The sequence below is a fragment of the Gallinula chloropus genome (genome assembly GCF_964237585.1).
Source record: "Gallinula chloropus genome assembly, chromosome: Z".
NCBI lineage: Eukaryota > Metazoa > Chordata > Aves > Gruiformes > Rallidae > Gallinula > Gallinula chloropus.
This window is the reverse complement of record NC_140089.1, coordinates 46,442,166-46,469,917: the sequence shown is the minus strand read 5'-3', so window position 1 is coordinate 46,469,917 and position 27,752 is coordinate 46,442,166. Positions and strand designations below refer to the sequence as shown.

At 37.0% G+C, this 27,752-nt stretch overlaps 1 protein-coding gene across 1 annotated transcript in view; it reads right to left on the bottom strand.

Moving 5' to 3' along the window:
• Positions 1–225: 225 nt before the first annotated feature.
• Positions 226–27,752, bottom strand: part of LRRC2 (leucine rich repeat containing 2) — a 78,068-nt gene continuing 50,541 nt past the window's right edge. The window contains exons 7-10 of the mRNA XM_084277983.1: positions 11,556–11,701; positions 9,049–9,204; positions 7,125–7,261; positions 226–5,720 (exon numbers count right to left, since the gene is read on the bottom strand). Of these exons, the coding sequence (XP_084134109.1) occupies positions 5,671–5,720; positions 7,125–7,261; positions 9,049–9,204; positions 11,556–11,701 (489 nt within the window). The 3' untranslated portion in view covers positions 226–5,670. The remainder of the gene's footprint in view (positions 5,721–7,124; positions 7,262–9,048; positions 9,205–11,555; positions 11,702–27,752) is intronic.

Below are 27,752 nucleotides of genomic sequence, written 5' to 3'. Positions count from 1 at the left end.
CAGGCTGCAGTCACATCCCACCAGATGGGCAAAACAGGGAGATTCAAACCTGTCTGTCCTGTCCCAGCAGATAGATACATATAGAGTTAACCTTTCCTACCTGCTCCAGGGGCCAGGATAACCCTCTCTTAACTAGTCTCTTTTTAGCAACCACTCCAGTGAGAGTAGCTCCTGTAATCCTCTGCGCTGTACTCAGGAGTAAAACAATTACCCAGGAGGTCCAACCAAAGCACAACTTTACTTAAAAGCCAGTACAATTATAAAACTTGCAAACAAAATCACACCACAGAGCAATGGATCCCTTCAGAGCAATGGATTACAATTAGTAGAATTTAGCAAAGCTGGAAATGCTGTTAATTGTGTCCCGAGAATACAGTTGGAAGTTCAGAATGAGACAAAGATTGAGAAAGAGAGTAAAAGAGAAAAAAATAGAAGATATCACCACTCAGAGATCCAGCGTAGATTGTCATAAAGTTGTAGTCCTTGGATGATGAACATGCACCAGATGTCCCAAATCTGCATCTTTTATGATCCCTTGCCTACCCTTCAGTGGGGTAGTATCTTGTGCAGACTTAGTGTTGAGTTGCAGAGTGTTCTGGAAATGAGTTGATGGGGAATGGGGTCATTTGGTCATCTGACCCCCCACAACTGGGCTGATGGAGCAGTGGCCTCATTCAGTAGCCTCACACCAGATTTTAGCAAGAAGGTGCTGTGCCTTCGCAGGGCCCCACTTGCCTGTCACTGTTCCTTATCAGATAAGGACAGTGTCCTGTTTGTCAGGCTGGCTACTGACTGAGGGGCTGCCCTTGCAGGGACACTGTCCAGATGGTTTATCAAATAAGGAAACAGAATGTCCAGTTTGTCCAAGCAGCTGCTTTGAAATCGAGTCTGCAGGCCCTTCTAGCCGTGGGAGGATGGAAGCCCTAGTCCAATGCCCCACAGATGCTTGCAGGATCAAGCCCCTTCTGAGACAAGAGCCAGTCCACAAAACATTACCCTGTCTCTTCAAGTTCTGTTATTTTGCAAGACAGATTGTTTGAAACAAACCACTCATTCCAGTTCCTGTGAAATCATATTTGGAACAATACATCTGCCCAGAGAGGTTGTGGAGTCTCCTTCTCGGGAGATATTTGAGACACATCTGGATGCAATCCTGTGCAACCTACTCTAGGTAATCCTACTTTAGCAGGGGTGTGGGACTACATGTCCTCCAGAGGTCCTTTCCTACCCTTATGAATCAATTAATCTGTCAACCTGTGAATATCTGATGCAAGACTGTTATTCCTACATACTCATTAATTAATATTCAGGTTATTTTATTAATTTTAAATTTATCTTCCTGACTTATACTTTGCTATCCGTAAAAACAAGGCCATAACAACTTAGAAAAAGGATGGGGCCCTGGGCAGCCTTGTGTAGATCCAGGCCTGGAGGTTGGTGTCCCTGCCTGTGGCAGGGGGGTTGGAGTTCTATGATCCTTGGGGTCCCTTCCAACCCAGACCATTCTATGATTCTATGATTCTATGAAAGGAAAAGGAATACATTAAAAAGCAATTATCTGATTTACTTTTATACATAGAACCAGTGAGTATTCTGTAACACGTATTTCAATTGCTCCCAGTCTTGCTGCTTTCGAATAGCAGCTACTTGCACAGCAGAACGAAAGTGTTGAGTGTGGAGTTTTAGGAAGTATAGTATTTGGCAGCTAGTCATAGTCAATAAAAATGCTGTACACAGCACACATGCATTGAGTTTGCAGCTTGGAAGAAAAGCCAAATTTCCCTCTTTAGGTATCTAAGTATCTGACATCAGAAACTGGAAAATAGCATAAACTGCAATCAGTACAATTTCTTTCATTCAAAAAATTATTAACTTTTGAATATTGAAAAAGAAAGCATGCAACATGCTGACAACAGAATTCTCTTCTCTGGAAGTGGTGATTTTTAGTGAGAGATAGTTTAAAACAAAATTACTAGTAAAGTAAGCTAAAACATAAAAATTAGACAAAATTCAAAATGAGGTGTCTTTCGACCGGCAGATTTTGTACTGCAATCAATTATATCTAACAGCATGTGATAAGCATGTTCTCGATGTATTTTTCCTGTACAGGACATAGAAGTAGAAATCAAAGGCAGTTATTTGAAATTAGGACTTTCTGTTATAGCTGACACTACCCACTGGCCTTCTTAGGTGTAATTGAGGCAGCTGTGCAGGCACACTCTTTAAATAGAGGAATTCAACAAGTTTTGTGACAAAAATAATCCTCTCTTTCTGTGAATAAAATTTTAGAAAGCAACATTCTACAAGAAGTAGGAATAAAAGCTCTCAGGCCTGCAGGAAAGTATTTGAGGGTACTAGTGGAAGAAAATTGGACATAAGCCAGCAACATGTGCTCACAGCCCAGAAACCCAACTGCATGCTGGGCTGCATCAAAAGGACCATGACCAGCAGGTTGAGGGAAATTATTCTGCCACTTCAATCTGCTCTCAGGAGATCTCACTGGAGTACAGCTTCCAGCTCTAGGGCCCCAACATCAGAAGGACATTGAGCTGATGGAGCAATCAAGAGGAAGTGCATGAAGATGATCAGAGGGATGGTGCATTTCTCTTCTGAAAATAGGCTGAGAGACTTGGGCTTGTTTGGTCTGGAGAAGAGAAGGCTCCAGGGAGACCTTATAGCAGCCTTCCAGTACCTGAAGGGGGGGCTACAGGAAAGCCAGGCTGTTTACAAAGACATGTAGTGATAGGACAAGGGCTTTCAGTTGAAGGAGGGAAGGTTTAGAGTAGATACTGGGAAAAAGTCCTATGAGCATGGTGAGACACTGACACAGGTTGCCCAGAGAAGTTGTGGATGCCCCAATATGGGAAAGAGGCAAGGTCAGGTTGGACAAGACTTTGAAAAATCTGATCTAGTAAAAGATGTCCCTGCATGAAGCAGAGAGGTTGTGTTGGATGGTGTCTTAAGGCCCTTCCAACCAAAACCATTCTGTGATTCTATGAAAATTAGATTCATAGAGGTCCAAGGTCAAGTTAGGGAACACTAGCTTGATCCCCTCTAAACAGCTGATCTTACATTTCCCGTTGCTTAATTGTTACAGCAATTTCTTAATGAAAGTTTTAACCTGGAATTTGCTAGTGACTGCAAATTTATTGGTGTTTTGTGAGTTGTCCCATGGTTGACCTTACTGAAAAACAGGGCACTTTTTTTTTTTTAAGTTCAAATCTGTGAACATAGTCTTCTGCCTTATGCTTGTCTGCTGCAGTAAAAAAAATGTTTCTAGACTGATTTCTCATTGACAAGCATTGACAAGTAAATGGACTTGATCACTGTTCAATGAACTTAAAAATGCATGTTTTCTATTTATGCAATTATTTTTCTTCCGATTGTTCTCTAGTTTATCTACATCACTCTTATATGTGAACATTAGAAATCTTTCAAGTTAAATTAACAGCAATGCTAAATCAGAACTAATCCAACTTCTCCATTCAAGTACATTTTTTCCAACCATTCTGATGCTAGAATTTGCACTGGGAACTTTTGTTTAGTTAATTACATTATAACTTCTATCACCATCCTATAAACATACCAGTTATGATTTCCAGTCCTTGTTTTCAGAGTATCATATTACATTACAGTAGAACTCTAGAAATATGATTTCAAGAAATGCTATATCAATTATCTTAAAGAACTTTATTATATCAATATCAATACCAAATCAATCAAATTTATAATTTCACTGGAAGAAAGTTTGGTAGAGAAGTTTCAGATAGCCTGATTGCACACTTTGATTGCCACAGTTTTATCACATTTCAGTATCTTTGTAATTAAAAAAAGACCCAAACCCGTACTTCAGATCTTTCATTATACTGCTTCAGATCAGTGTCACATTTTCTTGGAGTTTTTTGCAACTTTCTTTTTGTTCCAGAACATGCTTAGAGTTATCACTAACACTTAGAAAACAACTCAAGAGGGATAGAAATTTTGGATAGTAATAGAACTGCATGAGTTTGTGAGAGGAATAGATAGCACACCTAGTATTTACAGATTCTCTTCTTTCAAAAGAATGAATGCTTAAAAGCTAATAAACAAAACCAAAAGCAGTGGTTTTATATGGAAGTCTTGAGGAGCATATAATTTGTTGCTTTGCTTTTTAAAGATGCTGGATTTAAGTGGCATTCTGCTGCACAAAGCTGGGCATAGCTGTCCTGGTTTCGACTAGAACAGGGTGAGTTTTTACCAGAAGCTGGAAAGGGACACAACCAGATGACTCTAACTAACCAAAGCATGTATTCCATACCATATAATGAAGGGCCTAGTCAGGGAGTATCAGCATGGCTTCAGGACGTGCAGCCTGGGGATGGTCCAAGCGCAATGGTTCTTGATTGTGTGGTCTGAGTGGTAGGGGTTTTGGTGAGAAAACTGCATTTTGTATCACCAGTTACGGCTATTCTGTTACAAGTCCTGTTGTTGTTTCCCTCTCCCTGTACTGTTATGGTAAAATGTCCTTATCCCAACCCATGAGGTTTGCCTTTGTCTCCCTGTTCTCCCCAACATCCTGTTGTTGAGGGAAGGGAGAAGTGCTGAACGAGCAACTGCATGGTGCTCAGCTGGGGACTGGGGCAAAACCACACCAATAGCTGATCCATAATTAAAAAGCAAGATATCTCTATGTATACTGTATATCATTCTCTACTTTCAGTCTAAATTCTCAAAATATCAAGCCTTTTAGATTAAAAAGTACTGATTTATTAAACAAAAAATGTATGTAAAACTAGATTTCTGAAACTCTACAGTATATACACTTACATAATTATATATAAATATACTATTAAATAGCAAGCAACATAAGTTTTTATCCAGCATATGCACACAATACATCTTGGAAAACTCCAATAAATGTCCACTAAACCCTGTAATCTGAAACCATTAGAAGAAGACCTTTATAATCATTTTGCTGATAGTATTTGTTCATGTCGCTTAGTCCTTAAAATCTTATTTAATACATGGCTGTATTACAAAACTGCTTAGCACAGAACTTTCAGTCATACTGGTGCTTGAATTTGCAAACCGGTAAAAGCTTATAATGTGCTTGAAAAATGCAGCAGAATTGTTACAGTTTCTAAATAAAAAGTTCTTGAAACTTATCTAAACTTAAAATCCCCAGAAGGAAAAGTTCCTCAAAGAAAGTAAATGCAAACAACTATGTATGTGTTTACATTTAAATATTGTAAAGAACTAAATGCATTATTTGGTCTTAAGAATACAGCAGATCACATTCATTTTCTAAATTAATCCTTACCCTCTTATAAAATCAAATCTCTTTTTAAGATGATGATTCCACTCTTTCAATTACAACATACAATGTCTTCATCCTGAGGGCATCTATGCCTGCATGAATGTTATTGAAGTGAATATACTTTCATCAGGTCTATGTAAATTAGTGGCTGTTGCTGTGAACTTGAGAATAAATATGTTTATTTAAAAGGTGAAACAGCATCTTAATGAAAGCTCTGCTGCTTTTTGTTTTATCTGGTAGCAACTATGGTAACAAAAAATTCATTATAATTTTGAAGTGTTTCTGGCTATCTATGGTGTCCAGTGTTTTCTATTCAGGTGGATAAAAATAGACTTATTTTGATATTCACCAGTGATTTAGAGATTTTTTTATCTTCAAAGCTGAAGACTAAGTAATACTTTCGTAGTGTAGGAAGGAGTAGAATCTGTGAAAAGAGAAAAGAGAAAAAAGAAATAACTCTCAGACTTCAGCTGGGTAATCCTGCACAAACTAATGGAGCCTTTAGGTAGAAACAGCTTGGTATGGTTTTATTTCAAAGGTACTCTACAAGCGATCTCTGTCCTTTCAGTCAGAAATTCTGTTGGCTCATATTATGCAGAAACTATTCTTTCTCCAGTCTGCACAGGTATTCAGAAGCAGGAAATCTAACAGTGGTTCATGATCCAAACTCATCATAAAAAGCATAGATATAAGGTTTTTTTAGGAAGGCAGAAAAATGTCTCTCTAAGCTGCTTTGCTCCAAAGGAGTATAAAGAGGGTCTCTGTTTGACAGGGCCAAACGCAGGTTTCAGGCAGCTTTATCTCAGACTCCAAGTTTCAAAAGTATGTAAATACAACTGCACCACTACATATTTAATGAGTATCTCTAAAACCAAAGTATGAGCTCAGTTTTTCCTCCATGATTCTCTGCATTTTGACCACTGTTGCTACCATTAACAGAATCTAGCACTTTTATAACAGGCTTTACTTCAGAAGTAGATGGCTTGAAGACTCAAGTGTGCAGCTTATGTACATTCAGGAAACAGAATCCAGTATCAGAACATGAAAAGAATTCTGCAGCTACCTCCTGTAGCATTTCTTTACAGTTCTCTCTTAGGAGGTCTTGCAGGACCACTACAGAGGTCACTTACATGGAATGCAAGGAAAGAAAAAGTATCATAAGATTCATTCCACAAACATTCATTCCTACACACAAACTCTCAAAGAGATTTAAACAGAGCCTGTAGGATAATTCCTGGCTCACAGATATTTTTCTCTGTTTCTTAACATGTTTTTACTAAGCAAGATGCGAGACAGTTACTTAATTCTAGTGAATGTAAGACAGAGCAGCAAAATAAAGTGATATGTAAACTTTCAGGTGCTGGGCAACAAAGACAAAAGCAGTGGGTTTACTGTAATAATTTTACAGTGGTTAATCAAGTAACACATTGATACAGATACACTGCTAAAATCTATTCATGCAGAGAGCACTTTGTATATACATTGTGTTTCCTTTTGAGGAGAGGCACTTCTGCAGGAATTCAAAATCACTAATGTTAATCCTAAGAGAAGTAAGTGTATCTGGAGAATGAGTATAATAATTGCACACATCATCACTGAATTAAGGTTAGTGCCTGTACAAACACACCATTAATTTTGTATACATTTGTTCAATATCAAGTGTTTTTAGTCAGGGCTTAATCTTTTAACAAAAAACATCTTACTTAATTTCATGATAGAAATTACAGTTTAAGGCTATATTGCTTTTACTCTTAAAAATTAATGTTCCCAATCTATGTCTGCATATATATCCCCGATAGCAGGAAGTATACTGCAGTTTAACACATACCCCTTTCCTTTAGATCTTCAATATATGCCTTCATAAACTCTTTCTCATATTGCTCCCGTTCACGTTCACTTTCTACAATTTTTTCAGTGTCTTCACATACAATAGTTTCAACTGGACTGTCCTTGAGACTTACAAATCTAGTGAGAAATTAACACAAGAATGTATTCAACATGACTGGGCAACATGGATCACATTTCAGAAGTTTCTACTTCAACCAGGAAGAAAAATGTAAAGAGCATTTTCTTGATTTTTGGACTATGGCATCATAAGGTTCCATCTATTAGTAGAAATAAAGATTTCAAATTACACTTTCTCTATATTCCACTTTCCATATAAAAATAATCAGATTTATCTCTTTCTGCCTATGTACATAAATCATTCTTTGCAATAACAGGTATATTTATTTATTATGGAACTTCTGACAGACAACACTGTAATTTCATTTTTTAATGACCAGTAGTTCATACAGCTCAATATTGTCTAGTAATCTGGAATTTTGCTAGCATCACATACCCGACAATATGTATCTTCACTTTTTGGTGGTGTTACATTATTTCTCTTTTACAATGCCTGACTGGGTGTGCATCATGTCATACTTGCAAGTTTCCTAAAGCTACACATTTCAGGTGAAAAACTAGATTGCCACACAAGCAGCTTACATAATGTGTAAATTAAGTACACAGGATTCTGAAAATCTCTGAAGATATTACAATTCCAAGAAGGCAATATATATATATATCATTAAAATTATTACATTCAAAAGAAAAAAAATTTACAGCAAATCATACGGCTTTTTAAAAGCTCTTGAGTTTTTGTGAGTCTGTGGTTGCCTGACATTGGCTGTCCAGGTGTCCACCAAGCAGCTCTCTCGCTTGTGAGAATTGCATGTAAGAGGTTAAAAGTGCTAGTGTCTGCACTTCTCTGATGCAAGCATTGCCAATGGAGATAGAGATAAGCAGATAAACGGTTTTAACACAGAATCTTCAAGGCCTCAGAGCACAGACAGAGACTTTTTGCTCAATTATCCATTAAATTAATATGAAAGTTGATACCCCTGAATATGATAATGAGCTTAAAGAAGTGCATGCTAAACATATGTGACTACAGTACTCAACTCTTCTCACAAATCATGCTAAATATCACCCCACAGAGGGGAACAGCTAAGATGAGAGTATAAAGGAATTGAGGAAAATACCCTGGTGAGGAAAGAAAAGACTGAAAACCCTGAAGAGGCAGTTGTCAGGCTGTGCTCCATCTCCTCTGCCCAAGACAGGGATGCCTTCCTGGTAAGTATTGCACCTTCATCTTTTGGTGAAGAATAGCTGGGATAGCAGTTTGCTGGCTCCACCATCCTACAGTAGCGCTGGTGCAGGAAGTGCATTTGTCAATGGCGACTCTGAACTCTTTATATCTGTCATCTGTACAAGTTATCTACCCTTTTCAACTTTATGAAACTACATCAGTGAAAGTCCTTAAGGGGACTCCAACAGGCACGTACTGGATCTGATAAGTGGCTACACACATAAACCCTTAGACATAAATCATTGAGCAGGTCTGGGACTAAGACTGGACCCACACCTAGGCTCTTCTCTGAGAAGGAGTTAGGAAAGCAAGGGAGTCCTTTCTGACTTTTTGACTCAATGGGAGGGCCTCCCTCACCCACACATCAAACTCATACCCTTTCACACAACCCTACCCTTCCACAACAAGACATGGAGCGAATATAAAAATAAAACTCACACCAAGATAAAATCAGCCTAATGAAGCAAAGCAAAAGCCATATGTGGAAGCAAAGAAAAGCAAAAACAAGTCAGAATTTGACCATCATGTACAGTAGAAACTAACACTTATGAAAGCATTTCTCCTGTGTGCACCTACCTTGTCTTCTTAAGAACATATTCCTTTCTCTTCAACTTTTACTTACTTTAAACCTGTAGTTGACTCACAGACGGCTGTGGGTATCTCAACCAGGTCATCACCACTGACAACTAGCAAACTGAGCTTTGGCATATTGACCAGAGCTCGTGGAAGATAAGTCAACTTGTTTTTCTGTATGAGAAGTGTCTGCAGTTGATCTAACCTTTAAAAAAGTAAAATATAGAGATAACTTAAAATTTATTTCGGACAGGACCATCTAAAGTAGCAATGCAGACCTAATCTTTTATAAAAGAATAATAATTATATTCACCATCACTGGCTTCTCAAAAAATTACTCTTACCACAATTTCACAAATTGTCATTACTTTTAATGGCAGTACCCAGAGATCGTTCAACATTATAGTTATTAACAGCACGCTTCTGACAAGTATTCAGAAGCATTCCCAAGAAAAAATGTTACAGAAATTACTGTCCTTTCATACAGAAGTTGTTGACAGAACTTTATATAAAGCCTTACCATTTTTATCCCAGAAACAACATAAAATACAGGTGACCAACTCACACCTTTGCCCATATGCTGATTTCTATGAACTAGGTACATCTGTGCTAGGCAGTACATTCCCATTTATTCATTTCGCTAGTAATTAGTACTGTGGGGAGCAAGAAAAAGACCATCTTCTGGTCATACCACTCTTGCAAGTTGCCCCACTGAAATCAATTTAATGACAATATTTTGGGAGGAAAATATTGAGCTTTTGCTTTATTTCCCCTGACTTCTCCTAATTCAATTGTAATTTGTGTTTGAGCATTAATTCCTTGGTGTAAATAGAAGACAAAAAGCATAACAAACTGATGAAACCTGTTTGTCTCATTTGACCAGAAGGGTCCATTCCTAAAACACTGTTACAGGTTGTCGGTTCTCAGGCCCATATAGTTTGAATTCAGTGAAAGACATTAACTAAGGCTTCAGTTTACTGCCAACTCCTCTTTTTTAATCACAGACTTCATGGTAGTTCATTAAACTTCTTTGACACTTCGAGCATTGAAATAATGAATCTGAATAAGAGTATCACTTCATTGGGGGAGGGGGAGATAGCAAGACACACCATTAATTTCCTAAACATTTTTCTAGTCTTCTGAATACACATGAGCCCAAGAGATCTCAAAATTCAAAACTCAAAGTCAGACAGGGAAAGCATTATTTTGTGGTGCCTGATCATAAGGCTATAGTATTGGGACTGGCAACTCAATATAAAATGAAGATGAAATGTAGTAAAGAAATATTTTGGAGATAGAGAAATATATATAGGTTTCAGAGGGGAAAATGACCCTTAAGTTGAGTGGATATCCTTTCATAAAATAAAAATATCCTCTTAGAAACTCATCAAATCTCTGCTCAGATCCCCTGGGGGGGCGGGGGGGGGGGGGACGGGGGGCGGGGAGGAATGGCAGGTTTATGCTGTTGTGGCTAGAGCATGTGAATTATTAATACAAATTAAGATTTCAGCCCTGCTGTCAGAGAAATCCATGATTATAAAATGTTCCAGAAAAGCCTTTTTTGCCCAGCCACAAAAGTCTTGGGAAAAGTTAAGGTTGAGTGAGTTTTCTGTGAAGTAGTTTCTTCTCCCTGAGGGATATTTATTCCCAGATAAATAAACTATGTTTGGGTTTTTTTTTTTTCATTTTGGGTTGTGGGGTTGTTTCTTTATTATTATTTAAATAAAGTTTAGTTAATATATGTTTTGTTTTACTCTATGGCTAAGTACAGTTTGGTAAACCAAGTTGCAACAGGACTCCAGAGTTAATAAACAGGCCCAGGAAAAAGAAAAGGGTTTCTTGGGCTAGTAAGTCTCATTAAAGGGACCAGCATAATGTTTTTAAAACTACTTCTAGCAGATCTCTAAATTGAGGGAATGACTATATATGTCTATATATTTCTTGGGCTAGTAAGTCTCATTAAAGGGATCAGCATAATGTTTTTAAAACTACTTCTAGCAGATCTCTAAATTGAGGGAATGACTATATATGTGCACAGGTATATATACTTCGGAGTGGGAGAGAAGGATTATCAGTGTGGGGTTTTTTTAATATTACCAGTATTTTGGCTTTATTACCAAATTTATCAGGTTCTTTCAGTAATTTAAGTATGTTTTAGTTCATCTTTCCCTCCACCCTATCTACTTTCTAAAGGAATACTGCTACCAACATCAAGTGACAAGTCTCACTTGCTGGAACTGGTGCAAAGTATGCACCATGAACTTCCCAAATAACAGTGCCTGAAATAATAACGAATTACCATGAATGCAACAGAAATAATAATTAGTTAACTGAACTGTGCAGTCACTGACTCTGCAATCTGCCATCAATGAGCTAGAAAATGTAGTTTCTGTTCTCCAAAATAGTCTAACAATAATAATGGTAAAGCTTACAAGCATAACTCTGATGCATTTCCAGATATGATTTTTTTCATTAACAGTGTCCCTTGGAAGCTTGTTACTTTCTAGATTTGTTTTATAGATCCCAATCTTGTCAATGAATTAAAACACAAACTACCTGTCTATGTCTTCTGGGAGATCTTTCAGGTTGTTGCTGCTAATATCCAACGACTGTAAATTAGACATCCGGAGTACACAAATTGGAATAGAATGGAATTTGTTTGCTGACACATCCACAACTGTGACTTGTTTCAGGTTACTAAGCTAAAAAGAAGTGGTGATTTATTTTAGTTACATTTTGCAAATACAAGAAGACATTTAATTCATCAATTCAGTTAGACAAATAAGAATCACACTATTTTTTTACCTCAGCTTTTTGCCTGTCTTATGTCTTAGTCATCATTTCATAAGAAAAAGGATTTCAGAAAAAACTACCTCCCAAAGTGTTCATCACTTGTCTAATACTGTCACGGTTTTGAATGAAATTGTCTTTCTGAAAAAGCCTATAAATTCAGACAACACCAAGGTTGGAACCAGACATTGACTTTGTTCCTTCTTAGGTTAAGCTCTGAAGTGACAAAACACAGTTTTCATAATTAATAGGTGTCAGGTTACCATTCTTAAAATCAGAATTTATAAATCTCATCAAAAATACATAGATTTCTTTTGCTATAACTCTGTTGTGTACTGAGTGTGTATTCCTAGGATACCCTTAGAAAATGAAACTGCCAATTTAAGATCGACAGAAAATTTGGTCTAATATTTTTCAAGGACCTCTTAAAATATATTTTCCAATGTGCAAAATAAATATATAATCAGGTGCACTAGAGCTTTTTATTTGAATACTTTGCAAAATAATTACATTTTTAAGAAATAAAATTTTAGCAGAATGAAGTATTTAGCACAATGTCGTATTTTATACTACAAGTATAAAATATATCTGTTAAAGAAAGCAAGGCGTGAAATAAATCTCTCTGTGTACTATATCAATTATTCACACTACCACTGTTCATAAAACCATGTAGCTAGCTAAACAGAATGTCTAAGAAGTATAAATGTTAAACAGAGAAAAAGTACTTTAGGATGGAAAATGTCTGAGTTTCTAATCCTATGTCATCATCACAGTCTAGCTCTACAGATCTTGATATGGAAAAGGAAATAGCAAGAAAATTTAATTGGCACTTGCCTAAAGGTTTCTTAGAATGTAGAAAATTATTAGGAGTTGAAAACTACAAACGAAATATATTTTCCACTTCATAATTGAGCAAATTGCAAGAAACAGCATAAATTATGAAAAAATAAGAAAGTAATAAAATGCATTCAAAATCCTTGAGAAGGATTTTTATTATTATTTACCAAGAATCAAGTCCCGTTTTGTTATATTTTATGGCCAAAATTAAAATACTGCCAGACTTTCATCTTAGATTGACGTCTGTGATTAAGAATTCTCACATTCGCAGCTTGGTGCTGTCTTGGAGCAAGTTTGATTGGGGTTTTCTTAGTGGTCTTTTGTTTGTTTCTTTGTTTCTGGGGTTTGTTTTTAAGGTTTTTGAGGGGGTTGTTTTTCCTAGATATAACCTCGTATTGTTGCCAGACCTAACACTTTCAGGAAATCTTTTAAGGGAGATTTACCAACATTATCATAGGAGAAATTACTACACAACTAAATTTACCTTCCAAAACTGTTATAATAGAGTTCAGTGTTTCTCAAGTCAAAGTTACAATTTCAAAACCTGCCCACCACTGTGTTAAAACAGCCTTGGTAATGTATTACCACAGAAATGTCTCACTCCTGATTCATAACAGACAAGCACACATTTTATTCTGATGCTTCTCACTTCCAAACCATTTCGTCATTTTGAGGACTACTACTAGCAATGAACACGTACTCCTAAACTGTAAATTTTCCAGATACTGAATCTTTTTTTCCAATAAAACAGAACCTGCCTTTGTAGAAAGAAAGAAGAGCAACTCTTCTAGACTTTTCTAGGCAATGACAGAGTAGAGAAAATAATTAGCACCATCCTCAGGCTGCATTTACTTTGTGGTTTCAAATTATTATCACTATTACAAATCCCAAGCAAACATTTCAAGTTTCTCTGCACTCAGAATTAATTACTAGAACTGCTGCTATATTTCTTTCAACAAACTCTCCCCAAATGGAATGTAGCAGGCACAGCATTAAAACTATGTCCCAGAGACTTAAACACCACCCAAAATGCTCTCAAACCATCCCCAAAGAATGTCTCTAAACACTAAGTAGTAGAATATTTCGAAATAAATTAACATCACAGTTCATCCAAGTTCCTAAACGCTTTGCTTTCACATGTGATCACCTGTCATGCTGAAACAACTTGGCAACATTAACACTAGGTGGTAAAATTTTATGCCTGCAACAGCAGTAACTAGTTTTATATGTTTTCCTGAAAATGCTTTATTGCATTAAATATTAAAAGTAACACTAATTTAGCAGTATTATTTTTTAATAAACAGAGTGGTTTCTGCCATTTTTCATGTAAAAAAATAGATTGTTTTCATACTTGATTAGATTAAAACCTACATTTTTCAGGAGTTTGTACACTTATAAAAATGTACGAAAAAATATAAGGCCATGGACTCTCTTGATATAAAGTTTGGTACAGCATGCTACAGAATATATGGACTTATGATTATATTGTGTAAGGTGCAAGCCCTCAGTACTTGTTCTTTTAGGGTAATATTTAACAACACCTGTCCATTTTCTATAGTATGTTGAAACTTAATGGAGTTTTTATTTAATCTGACTCTGGTATGTTACCAATAAACACCTATGATATATGATACATGGGAAATTATGGCAGCTTTGTATTATATTTTCTAAAGAAAACCATGTGTATTTTATTTCTTCTTGAAGGACTGATGGATTTTTGTACCTTTTATAACATTTCATTTTGAAACAAGCATGGTTCCCTTATCATTTTTATATTATAATTTATTTTTGCTTGATGTTGATTTTTGCTGCTTTCCTCTATTATGTGACTTTGAATCAATCAGTATATAGGCTTTATGCAAGTTCCATTTAAAAACAAAAAGCTGCATTTTATAGTCTAGCTACCTGAATCCACTTATTGTGGTCTTTATGTTTAATCATTGCTGTCGTTTTTATTTGACAAACTGTCCCATTTTTGCTTATCTTAATATTTTTGTTCATAGAAATAATCCAGATACCATTGTAGAACTGCATAGCATCTCTTTCCCTCTGACAGTTAAACCTTCAGTTGAAAGAAAAGGACACCTTGTCTCAGACTGAACAAGTTATTTGATTAATGGGTGTGTTTTTATTTCTGTTCTGCTTTTTGCCATGAAAGGGATTTACTGATAAGGTTGCCTGCAAGTTTATCAAGAGTTGCCTACTACTTAGCAACAATAAATGAAACGGTATAGAGTCATGTCAAGCCTTACCACAAAAATACTGTATTTTTCAATTATATGTAAACATTTTGTGACAGAAGCATCATCCCATCAAAGTCAGTGTATGACAAGACATACAAAGGATTAACCAGAGAATGTCTATCAACGCGTTACAGGCATGCTTTCACCCAGAAATTTCACACTCAATGAATTCAAAGAAAATTTGTACCACTTCAGTAGGATCAGATTATCATGTATGTTGTCTCCACAAGGTATATATTGCCATTCAGCATCTCATTAGATGGCTGAAAGCAGTATGTACATTTGTCAAAGGAGTACCCCAGGTGCAAAATGCACAGTTGACACTTAGATCTCATGTATTCAAACCAAATCTTCAGCTTTAGTTGCACAGAGCTGTAAGTGTAACCTCTTCTGTAATCTCACTGACATTCCTTGAGAAAAGCACCAATTAAAGAGACAGGGTGCAAACATCTTTACAGGCAGAACACATATTTTGCGAAGATATATATTTATAGCCCAGTCCACCATCAGACTTCCAAACTCGACTTTTAAACTTGAGGACACAAAGGTATTTAACAGCAACAGAATACTCGTTAATGTGCTTTGTGACAAAACACTCTGAAGCATAAAAATGCATGACTTCAAAAAGCACTTCATTTGGTGATAACACGATAAGCTAAATCCAAGAAACCTACGTGGAAGAAAGTCTTCACCCAAATGGCATTATAATTCTGCAATGTTAAAATCCTAAATCTTTTGCAAAGCTAATCCACAAACAGTCGCTGCTATTTGAATGCCAAACCATTTACTTGGAAGTTTAACATTATACCCTTTCAGCATATATCCCCTATGTAGCATCATCACAATTCAAATAACTAATGTTTAAAGTCTAATAGAGTAATTATAGTTATGATAATTTAAGCATAAAAAGTTCTTAGAAAGGGACTTCGTTCTTTATTAGAGCAGGTTTTTTGTATATGCAAGCCTTCATCAGCTCTGCAAAGAGTGAGAAAGCTGGCTTCTTATGCAATAATCACAAAAATATCAGGTATTGATTATTCACAGGTGATTGGAGAACCACACGGCAATAGGAGCGGAATCTCTTCATACAGTCAAAATTCATAGGAGTGTGTATCATGTTCAAATTTAAGTATAGGACTTTTTCCAAAACAATAGATAAGTCACATGCATGAAATTAAGTATCCAATTAATAATTTTCTGGGCTGAAGCCAAAATAAGCCTGCTGTCCCAAAAAATAAATTTATGTTGATTAGTTACATTAAATTTTCATAGTATTACTACTGCAGCTACACACAGTCTGCATTTATTATTGCACTTTGCCATCATAAAGTCATCTCATGTTCAAATCTCCAAAACTTGTAATTTAAGGACACACATTAGAAGGGAAAACTAGGCTCTACCAAAAATCAACTACAGGTTTCTCACCAACTTGGGTAACTTCAGGTGCATACTCTTCATAAGTTTTAATTAAAACCATTAGGAGAGAAAGAGCAGCAATGTCAGTAGCATATTGGTATTAACTGACCTTTCCAGAACGTTTGGATAGGAAGTGTACTTAGGATATATCAAGAGATCCTTTTAAGGCTCTGTTGCTTCACTGTTGTGGTTTAACCCAGCACGCAGCTGAACACCACACAGCCATTCTCACACTCCACCCCCTCCCGCAGTAGGATGGGGGGACAGAATCTGGAAAACCCAAAAAAAGCTAAAACTTGTGGCTTGAGATAATAACAGTTTAATAGGACAGAAAAGGAGGTGGAAATAACAACAACAACAACAACAACAACAACAACAACAACAACAACAACAACAACAACAACAACAATAATAATAATAATAATAATAATAATAATAATAAATGATTATTATAATGTTTCTTAATGAATATTATTACAATTATTAATTATTAATTATTGTTATTTTTATATATATGTTTTTCATATATATATATGAAAAACAAGTGATGTGCATTGCAATTGCTCCCTAGCCACTGGCTAGTCAGTTCTCCCTTCCTCTCCCAACTCCTTCAGTTCTATTGTTCAGCATGATGGCATATGGTATGGAATATCTCTGTGGCCAGTTTGCGTCAGCTGTCCTGGATGTGTCCCCTTCTGTATTCTCGCACACCCCCAGTCTGCTCACTGGCAGGGCAGCTGAAAAGTCTTAACTTAGTGTAAGCACTGCACACCAGTAAGTAAAACATCAGTGTGTTATCATCCTAAATCCCAAATACAGCATTAAAACAGCTGATAGGAAGACAATTAACTCTATCCCAGATAAAAGCAAAATATTCACCAAGACATGACCAAAATTTATCACTCTCAGAACAAAATAAGCAAAATAACCTTTTTAATTTCTGCTCCAGTATGCAAAAGCAGTTGAACAGATACTATTTAAATTATGCCATCTTAATTAATATTTAATTAATATTTAATTAATATTTAATTAATATTTAATTAATATTTAATTAATATTTAAATCCATACAACAACTCTGTTGTCAATACACTGTAGCCTGTGAACTGAATCTTCTGATTTTGAAAACTAAGTATGTTCATGTGACCTCATTCTGAAACCCAGAGTAAATCATTCTTTGACAAAGTGGGGCAAGGGTAAAACCACACAAAAGAGAAATTAATTTTATTCTGTAGGAACTCAAAAATATATTTTAGACAAAGATGACAGCAGAAAATAAATAATTGTAACACACTGTTCGATGGCTTTGTTTTACATTGATAAATCAGTGATCATTCGAAAGCAACAAAAAAAGGATATTTGAAGAGACAATATGAGTAGCACGGAGAACCAGATAATAGCATAATTTTGACATAAGCAAAATAAATAGTAAGAAAAAGAGTGTGAGAAAAACATTCAAGTGAAATTAATAATGTGGTCCTATTCCTGTAACCTATTACAGTAGCACTATTTTAATGATTGATGATGAAATCATGTACATTGGAATTATATATATTGGTACTGGGCAATGACAACAGCTTTCTATACTAGATTGAGCAAATATAGCCTGATAAACTTGGACAGAAGAGTTTCATGGAATGTCAGCCAGAAATCATCATGCTTATAAATGCAAGTGCAAGACAGAATATTAAGGGGAAAAAGACATTCTGACTTCAGCAGCAGAGGTCAAAAGGTTTATGATCTGTGAGCTGCCTCTTACGGTACCAGGGATAAGCATCAACATGTCTTTTTGTTTTACAAGCAGAAATGGTAGAACTTCTTTTGCCATGACACAGAGTAAATTCACTAAAACACACAAGATTCTTGTGTGCTGGGGTTCTGGGCAACCAAAGCAGTTTGACAAATACCACTAATTGGCTACCAGGCAGGAGAACCTTGCAAATTGCAACTGGGCTTATCTGTTCATGAAGCAGGAGATTCATAAAGAAAATCCCCAATTTCAAAAAAGTCACAATGGAGAGATAAGTCTGTTTTGCACTCCGTGACATAACCAGTCTGGAATTAGACCTTATCTAGTTGAGCAAACTGTTGCAAAATGTTTATCATCAAAATTATTTTTCTTTTAATGCCACAGACTACATGTGCATGACACTGATAGTACACAAGCCCACAACTCAGAACACTCAACAATTGAACTCAACAGCTCACAGCATTGTGTCTTGCAGGGAGTATAGCGAATTTTCTCCCCCTCCTCTTCTTTCCTTTCTCACAGTGCTGTTAGATACATGTGAGGGGTGTTTATATACTTTCTTTGAAGTGATGAGAAATCAAACATGAAAAATATTGAGTTAATTTCTTCCAAAATTACCTTTTTCTTTCTGTATTATAGCAATATATTTAGAAGGCTTTATATCTTGCTCTGATACAAACACGTAAAAATTTGAAATATAGTAATATTAGTAAAAGATTCAGGTATGGGAGACATCTTTTCCTGAACTGGACAAAAAACCTGAGGAATGGCACATACATCGTATGAATAGTAGGCAGAGGGTTTTTGCACAAATTGACATTTGGCTACTTTCTAAGAACTTGTTGGTGCAATTAAGAACATTAGGCTATGACCTCTTGCTGTGTCCAAGTAAACTGGGGGGTCCAAGTAACTTAAAATATTGCATTATTGTTCTTATTGAGTGTCTGCTAATAAATATGTAACTAAGTTGTATTCATATATGTACATATGAAAGCTTGTAATGAAGTTAGGCTTTCAAGACTCGTTTTGCAGGAAGAATTCCCATGATGTAGAATTTGAGTCATGGCAATGACGATGTTTTGTTTGATCACTTGGCTCTGCTATGTCAACCCACACCCACTTTATGTAATTCCTGTCCTGTTGTTTATCATCTCAGGGAGAGGAGTCAGGTTTCTAATTCTGTTATATTGTGTTTCCAATTTATGACAAGATAACATCCATGTTTGTCAGCATTTCTGTCATTTACATTCTACTGGGAAACATATCTCAGCATTGTTTAATATTCACACTCAATTTATGGGGAAGACAGGAGGGGATGTTTTCCCCTCGTCTTTTTGCCATTAGGTTAGTTATAACATCTTTCAAGAACTTTGAATGTTCCTGCAATGTTCAGACCAGTTCATGGCAAGATGTGCCTGTTGTTCACCCTCCTGCATGTGTTTCAAGTCGTCTAAGTTACAAAAAATTGTTTCAAGAATATTGCCCAGACATCCTCTCTGGGGCTGAATGGTCAGGGGTGGCATGGCATATGGGAGGGTATGAGCAAATATCTAGGCAAGAAAAACAGATTCATAGACACTGTGGCTATCCAAACCTCAGAAACCAACAGCGTAACTGAACCAGAAAAAAAACTTACAACAGGCACAGTAGCTATACAGACCTCAGAAGTTGCAGCTCCTCCAATCCCCACAACAAGCGCTATGGATACTCAAACCTCAGAGGCCAACACTGTAGCTAAGACAGAAAGCCAACTGGTACCAATATCAGTCACCCCTATACAGAAGAAGATATACACAAAGAAATCAGTCTGCATTGTGAAAGACAATGATGAACTGGGACCATCATGAGAACCTGAAGAGGAGGAAGTACTGCAGGTCATCACCCAATCCCTGTCCTTAAGAGAGCTGAGAGACATGCAAAAAGATTTCAGCTGCCTCTCAGGGGAACACATCATCACCTGGCTACTCCCATGCTGGGAAAATGGGGCCAGAAGGCAGGAATTAGAAGACAGGGAAGCCAAGCAACTGGGAACCCTGTCCAGAGAAAGAGGCATCGACAAGGTGATTCAAAGAAAGTCAATATGTAAGAGAAAGATACCCACTCAGCCAAGATGTTGTGTGTCAGCCAGGCAAGTGCACAACCATGGAGCAAGTATCCAGTACCTGAGGGAGTTAGCCGTGGGAGAGATGGTTTACCACGATCCTGATGATCTGTAGCTACCCACTGGTCCTGATGAAGTCCCATGTTCCCAATGCATGTGCTGTAAGTTTGTGTGGAGGGCACCAGTGTTATATGCCAACTCACCAGCCATAATACACCGGGGAAATGGAAGAAGCACCAACAGTGGATGAGGTGGCCGGTCGACTCTGTCTATTCAAAGAAAGTCTTTCTTTCTGCCTTGTCTTGGCTGTGCAGAAACGGTCCCAGAAGGTCCAGCGACTTGAACAGTGCAGGCCACAGTCTGCTTTCACTTGGAAGGGAATCCAGAACACCTGGAATTGGCTGCCCCAGGGGTGGAAACACAGCCCCACCATCTGCCATGGAATGATCCAGACTGAGTTAGAACAGGGTGAAGCCCCAGAGCACCTGCAGTATATTGATGACATCATTGTATGGGGTGACACAGCCAAGGAAGATTTTCAGAAAAGGAAAAAAATAACCCATATTTTGCTAAAAGCTGGTTTTGCCATCAAACAAAGTAAGGTCAAGGGACCTGCTCAAGAAATCCAGTTTTTAAGGAATAAGACGGCAGGACAGATATTGTCAGATCCCAATGGACGTTATCAATAAAATAGCAGTTATATCTCCTCTGACCAACAAAAAGGAGACCCGAGCTTTCCTCAGCATTGTGGCTTTCTGGCAAATGCATGTCCCAGTCTCATTGTGAGCTCTCCCTACCATGTAACCCAGAAGAGGAATCGGTTCCAGTGGGGCCCTGAGCCTTCAAGAAGATCATTCAGGAAACCCGTGGATTAGAACATAGCAACTCTATAAACCTCATCTGCTTTTTGCTAGAAATTCTTTTTTCTCTCTCCTTTCCTTTCCTTTCCTTTCCTTTCCTTTCCTTTCCTTTCCTTTCCTTTCCTTTCCTTTCCTTTCCTTTCCTTTCCTTTCCTTTCCTTTCCTTTCCTTTCCTTTCCTTTCCTTTCCTTTCCTTTCCTTTCCTTTCCTTTCCTTTCCTTTCCTTTCCTTTCCTTTCCTTTCCTTTCCTTTCCTTTCCTTTCCTTTCCTTTCCTTTCCTTTCCTTTCCTTTCCTTTCCTTTCCTTTCCTTTCCTTTCCTTTCCTTTCCTTTCCTTTCCTTTCCTCCCCTCCCATCCCCTTCCCTTCCATTTATTTTATTTTATTTCATTTTATTTTATTTCATTTTATTTCATTTTATTTCATTTTATTTCTTCCTTACTTTCTTTCTTTTATTTTCTTTTCTTTCTTCCTTTCTTTGTTTATTTCTTTCTTTCTCACTTTCTTTCTCTCCCTCTTTCTCTTTCTCTCCTTCTCTCTCTTCTTCTTTCTCTCTCTTTCTCTCTCTCTTTATTTCTTTATTTCTCTCTCTCTTTCTTTTTCCCTCTTTCTCTCTTTCTTTCTTGCTCTCTTGCTCTCTTGCTCTTCTTATCCCATGTACACTAAAGCACTCATTGAAATTGTCCTAAAAAAACCCACACAGAAAAATAGCTTTTTCCTCTATCTCTTAAACTACAAGGAGAAGTTGTCTAATAAAATTAGTCATCTGGACTGTCCTGGCATAGTCACACTGAAGATTAATTGTGTAGAATCAAGTTTCATGGTTCTGAAACAGTATAAACTCAGATTCTACACTTTTGCTTCTATGTCCTACATCAACACAGGCAGCTTCCAAACAAGTGTTCTATCATCCAGTCCCCTTCAGATTGTGTCCAAGCAACTTTTCTTAGCTACACATTGCTGCTGGAGACATATATTCCCCTAGTAATTTTTTAATAGTCAACAGAAAAAATCTTTATATTTCTGTAAATAATGTGCAATATTTTCTGCGAACACGACATTTTACAAAATTCCTATGTAATGTTTAGGCATATAAAACCATAAACATAACATAGGAAACTATGGCTGTTGAACAAATACCTAGAAAGAGCCACATCTGCTATTAAGATAATATATCTAACACTGTCAAGATTTTCATAACTGTGAATAAAATCTAATATGGAAAAGTGCAAACTAATACAAAAGTGAAGTACACATCTTTCTTAAACTGGCTAAAACCTGGGAAGAGATGGAAAGATTAACAAATTGACTATATAATTCAGTGAAAGTCTTGTGTTCAATATGCACTAAGTCTTGTGTTCAATATGCACTAGTGACCAAAAAAGAAAATAAATATTTAGATATGTATTTAATTTCATATTCAATAATTAATCTCAAAATTATTTGCCACTAAATAAAATAACTGTATGTCTACATATGTCTACACTTCTTGCTAGCTTTTCTCAAGGCAATATGCAGCAGTTCATGGGATTCAGAGATGAGCAACTATCATTAGCAGACTAGAAAGACATCTATTTTTCGGGGATTTTTTTACAGTAGTTCTGAAAGACCTAAATGAAGACTGTAAAGGAAAGACTGTAAAAAAATTAGAAGAGCAATAAGTAATAAATACATGGTGCATTATTCTTTCACAAGAGCATCGTAACCTAAAAGCATTGCACTTCCTAATAAAATGAAACTTCTATGCAATTAGGCTATAGGACTTGCAACAACAACAACATGGTTTCCAATTTAAGAACTTTCAGAATTCAGAGAAAGCTGACATTTAAACAAGTGATGAAAACCTCTATTTCTATGTCACAGTTCAAACAAGCACAGTTCAGATTTTTTCAACCTTAGAATAAGACACAAACACCTTACTGATATTCCAGTAGAATAATTCTGAAGACTCTATATTCAGCTTGCTTATTGAGGTTTCAAAGGTGAACACTGCTAAAAGTTGAATTCTTTGGAAAGAAGATCTGCAACTTAGTGTACTACAATACCCACGTCATTGTTATCACAGCACATAGAACTGCAAATAAAGCTCTGTGATACTGTGCTGTAAAAATGCACGTGGAGACATCACTATTGTGTAGTTTTAATAGCATTAATAGCCATGACAAGAAAATGAGAGAAAGCAAAACTGAAACACAGTGGCAAGAAGTCACTTGCCAAGGTCAAAAAATACATCAGAGAAAGTATAGCACCAGTTTCTTGGTTTCTAATCTTCAGATACTATAGACCACTCCAGGTATGTATTATGAAAAGTCGAAGGCACCTACTAAGAAATTATTTGGTTATTGTAAATAAATTAGTGGTGATTTAAGATGTTCTATGTATTTTAAAATTCTTATTTCTTCATTTTTTAAAAAATATGTACTTCAGCATTCTACAATTCTGAAGCATCCTGTTAGATCCTTGTGTCTAGTCAACTTTTTTTATTGCCTCTAACCACCATTTCAAAGAGCATCTTGTAGTAGTAACCTGAAGACTTGGAGCCAGCTTCAACTATATTAAAAGCAGTTTGAGGCAGCCTGTCCTCTTCTTAACCATCTCCCTGCCACGCAATGAGTATATTCAAAGAAAACAAAACAAAAACCAACCAAACAAACAAAAAACCCCAAACATAAACAAAGCCAACCAACCAACCACAAAATCCACCAGTAACAAAGACAGAAAAGAACAGCGAATCATGAAATTGTGATGGCCATCTGTGTTCCTGACAAATGTATCTTCTAGTTCATTGCATTCTTTCTGCCACTGCAATCATACAGGTCAGATATAACTTCTACCTGACCAGTTCTGTATTTCAAGATGAGACAAAATAGCATCTCAAGAAAGCTTGGAAGGTAGTGTATGCCGCCAGACAGTATTGAAGGTAGGAGTCATAGCCCTCAGCAGCGGTCTAGTGATCCATACTCTCCCCAGTCATATAGCTATATAATCATGTACCACACAACAAGACACAGTCAGGAGAAATTCTGTCACATAGTCATACATATTCTTCACAGAAACTCTATGCTAGGTGAGCATTGGCCATATACACCCAAAATCCACACTGCTCATGTAAACTGAAGCATGGAGTCTCAAGTTTTGGGTCTAGGAATTTGACGGGCTGGGATTAACAGTATCACCTCAGATTAGTCCAGAAGATCAAATGTCTGACATGGCTACAGTAATGCAGTATATGGGGAAGCAAACAGAATATATGTCAATTAAAAATAGATAGGAAGAAAAAATATCAGGATGAATTCTGCAAAGTAAAAGATAAGGGAGGTCAAGGAAATCTCACTCCTGCAAAGCTATATTTACACAATTAAGTATGAAGTTAATTTAACCTCACCATAACCTTTGTAACTTGTGTTTTTATTTTTCATAATATCGCCCACCAACTTCTAAATACCATCAACTCTATGACAAGCCACAATAGTGAATTAGCTGGATAGTCTAAACAGCAGGTAGAGACACCTCATTTTTTAAATTTGTTCTGAGTTTTTCAGCCATTAATTTCTTAACCTGAAGCTGATTATGCTTTGCACTGCAGTTCAGAAGCATCGCTAGAAGCCCATGTTTGTGAGCTAGCACCTCTTCAATAAGAAAAGCAGGAAGCTCTGGGCTATGCACTCCATTGTATTCCCTTGCTTCTTCAGTATCACTTCCACTTTGCATTGGGTATAATTCTACCCTCTTTTGTCCAGCACTAGTAGATCAGAGGTCTTACCTGACTTACCCGTATGTGAAAGAAAAAAATAAGATGATACCTGCTTTCAACTGATAGTACTGGCTCTTGTCTTTATGCCTTTCCCACTGATACATGATGATGAATAAAAACCACAGTCAGCCTTAACAAATGTTGTTTACAGCTGTGAAGAGTTGATCAATCATGTAACTACCTATAATTAGTTAGCAACTGATAGGAATGTATTCAGTAATAAGTGCATTAAGTTCAGTTAGACTCTCCAACTGTATTCTTCTTACGGAATAATACCTTTTACTAGGTGCACTTTATGGAATAACAAATAACATGCTTTTCTCTCCCTCTACCTACAACTCCCTTCTGACTCTCATCAATCTATGTATGTGTGCACCAGAGGCATTTCTCTTTACGTTAAAATATGCAAATGCGATATTTTCTCCTCTCTATTTCTATTCAGTATTTATACAATATCTGCCTCAGATTATCTCGCTGACAAACGGAGGATACGTAACCAGAGTTCTGAAAGCCTATTTTGCTATTGAACTCAATGAGACTTGGAACTGTTTCCAGAGCAAGCTGAGATGCAACAGTACCAAACACTCTTTCCTACCAGTGAATTCTTGTACAATTAGGTTCATGCTTTTTGTAACAAGATAGCCATTTTGTAGTGTTCACATTACGCCCCTTTGCTCATTGTTAAGTCTTCCCTTACACTGTAAGACTACTTCTCTGTCATTCCCTACTGTTAAAAAGAATCAAACCATGAATGGTGATGTTACTTTCATTGAACTCTTGTGAATGGTAAATGAAAGGTCACTAGCACCACAGCACGGACGTAGACATGGGTTGGTTCTCCAGTGAAGTAGGCTGTTATTATTAGCTGCTGACTTGCTCTGATAGTGGTTTTGAAGTGTTGCTATATTAATTAGTAGACTTTGGAAGCACAGGGTCAAGAACAGGATCAACTGACACACTTTCCTGTGCCTAACTGCATAATCCTGTTTCCTAACATAGACTAGTGCCCTTCTTTAGCCCCTTGTCTATTAAAACTTTTATAAGAGCTCCTGCAGCAGTAAGGCCTCCATGAATCTCTTCTGACACCTAACACCTTTGCACCTGCTCTTTTGGGTTTCACACTCCTCGTGCTAATGTTTGAAGTTACATCTTATACCAGATCTATAAAGCAGCTGTTGCTTTGCATGGATTGACAGCACTTTGGCCAACTGTATTGAAAAGCAACTCATAAGCATGGACATGAAGTAAATTCAAAGAGAACACAAGCACTGATCAACAAAAGGCCAGATGAAAACCACTCTAACAGAAATGCACCCAAGACTGGAAAAACATCTCTGAAATTGTTAAATTTATGCTGGTCTGATTTAAGTCAAGTGGGTATTTGCCAGTGATTTAAAATTAATAATTTTGCCAGAGGTTGTCTTAATGCTGTTGGCTCCACAGTACCAAGCTAAGCCCTTTGTTACACCACTCTTTTCAAATACAACACGACTCCTTTGCAACTTGCTGAAAAATCTACAAATGTGAAGATTTTACATGTCCTTCATAATCCCATTGAATGAGAGAGGAAGGATCTAAGGGTGAGTACTTACACTGCCTGACTGGATAGTGACACTCCATGGAAATTAATGTCCTGTACATTCCACTATGTTTTTTATTTTATAACTTTACAACCTTCCAGTTCCTAAAAGGAGACTACAGGAAAGCTGAAGGGGAACGCTTTATTGGAGAGTGTAGTGATAGGACTAGGGGTAATGGCTATAAACTAAAAAAAGGGTAGATTTAGATTAGATTTAAGGAAAAAATTCTTTACCGCAAGGGTGCTGAGGCACTGGAAGAGGTTCCCCAAAGAAGTTGTGGTTAGGACAGATTGGATGGAAATTTGGGAAACCTGGTTTAGTGGAGGGTGTCCCTGCCCATGGCAGGGAGCTTGGAACTAGATCATCTTTAAGTTCCCATTCAAGCTAAACCTGCCTGTGAACCTCTGATTCTATAATTGTTACATGCATGAAAAAGAAATGCAAGGGAAAGAAACAGGTTTCGAAGTTTACTGCTTTGAAGAACAACATGCTGATAAAACAACCTGTCATTTTACATTTCTGTCAAGACAGTTGATGTCCTGCCAGCATAACGAGGGCATGACTTTGGGAAGTGTGAGTCACAGATCACAAAGACAGGGGAAATGTCCAGTCAGTACTTGGCTGAAGTCTCCCCACACTTGCATAAAGCTTGTGCCTTTGCTTTTCTTGCTAAATGTTTCCCTTTGCTGCATAGGACTGGTCAGAGAAAAAGAACCAGACCAAAAAAGATGGAAAACTTTCTAGCTGTTAAACCTTGGATTTAAAGCTTCTTTTGAAGCTACATTCATGTGTAAAAAGATATTTATGTCTGTTCTAGGTGTTACAGTATTTGAAAACATTAGGAGACTAATAGCAGTGCTTAATGAATCTCTAATCACATCAGTTTGGGGTTTTTTTTAGGGTCACACACGTTGGCATTGTTGAAAGGTGCAGGAGACAACTAATTACGTTTTTCAGGTAACAAGCAGAAAAAAGAGTGCTAGCTATAACTCCTATAACTCTAGACAGCCTTACCATTACTGGGCCTGTTGGTCACCAACATAAGTGAGCTAACTGGTGGCATGAAGATTGAAGACAGTCTGGGCTGCAGTGATCATGCACTGGTAGAGTTCACAGTCCTGAAGGATGTGGATTAGTCAAAAAGTAAAGTCATGACCCTGAATTTTAGGAAAGTAAATTTCCAGCTGTAAAAGTGAGTTAGAATTTCCTGGAAACTGTCCTCAGGGACAAGGGAGCAAAGCAAAGCAGATCTTTAAGGACACTTTCCAAAGACCACAAGAGGTCTCAATGCCCCAGGCATAAGAAATCAGGAAGGGAAGGCAAAATGCTGACATGGATGAGTCAAGACCTGCTGGAAAAAGTGAAGGGAAAGCAGGAAAAGCACAGACATTGTTAACTGGGAAAGGTATTCCAGTAAAAGTACAG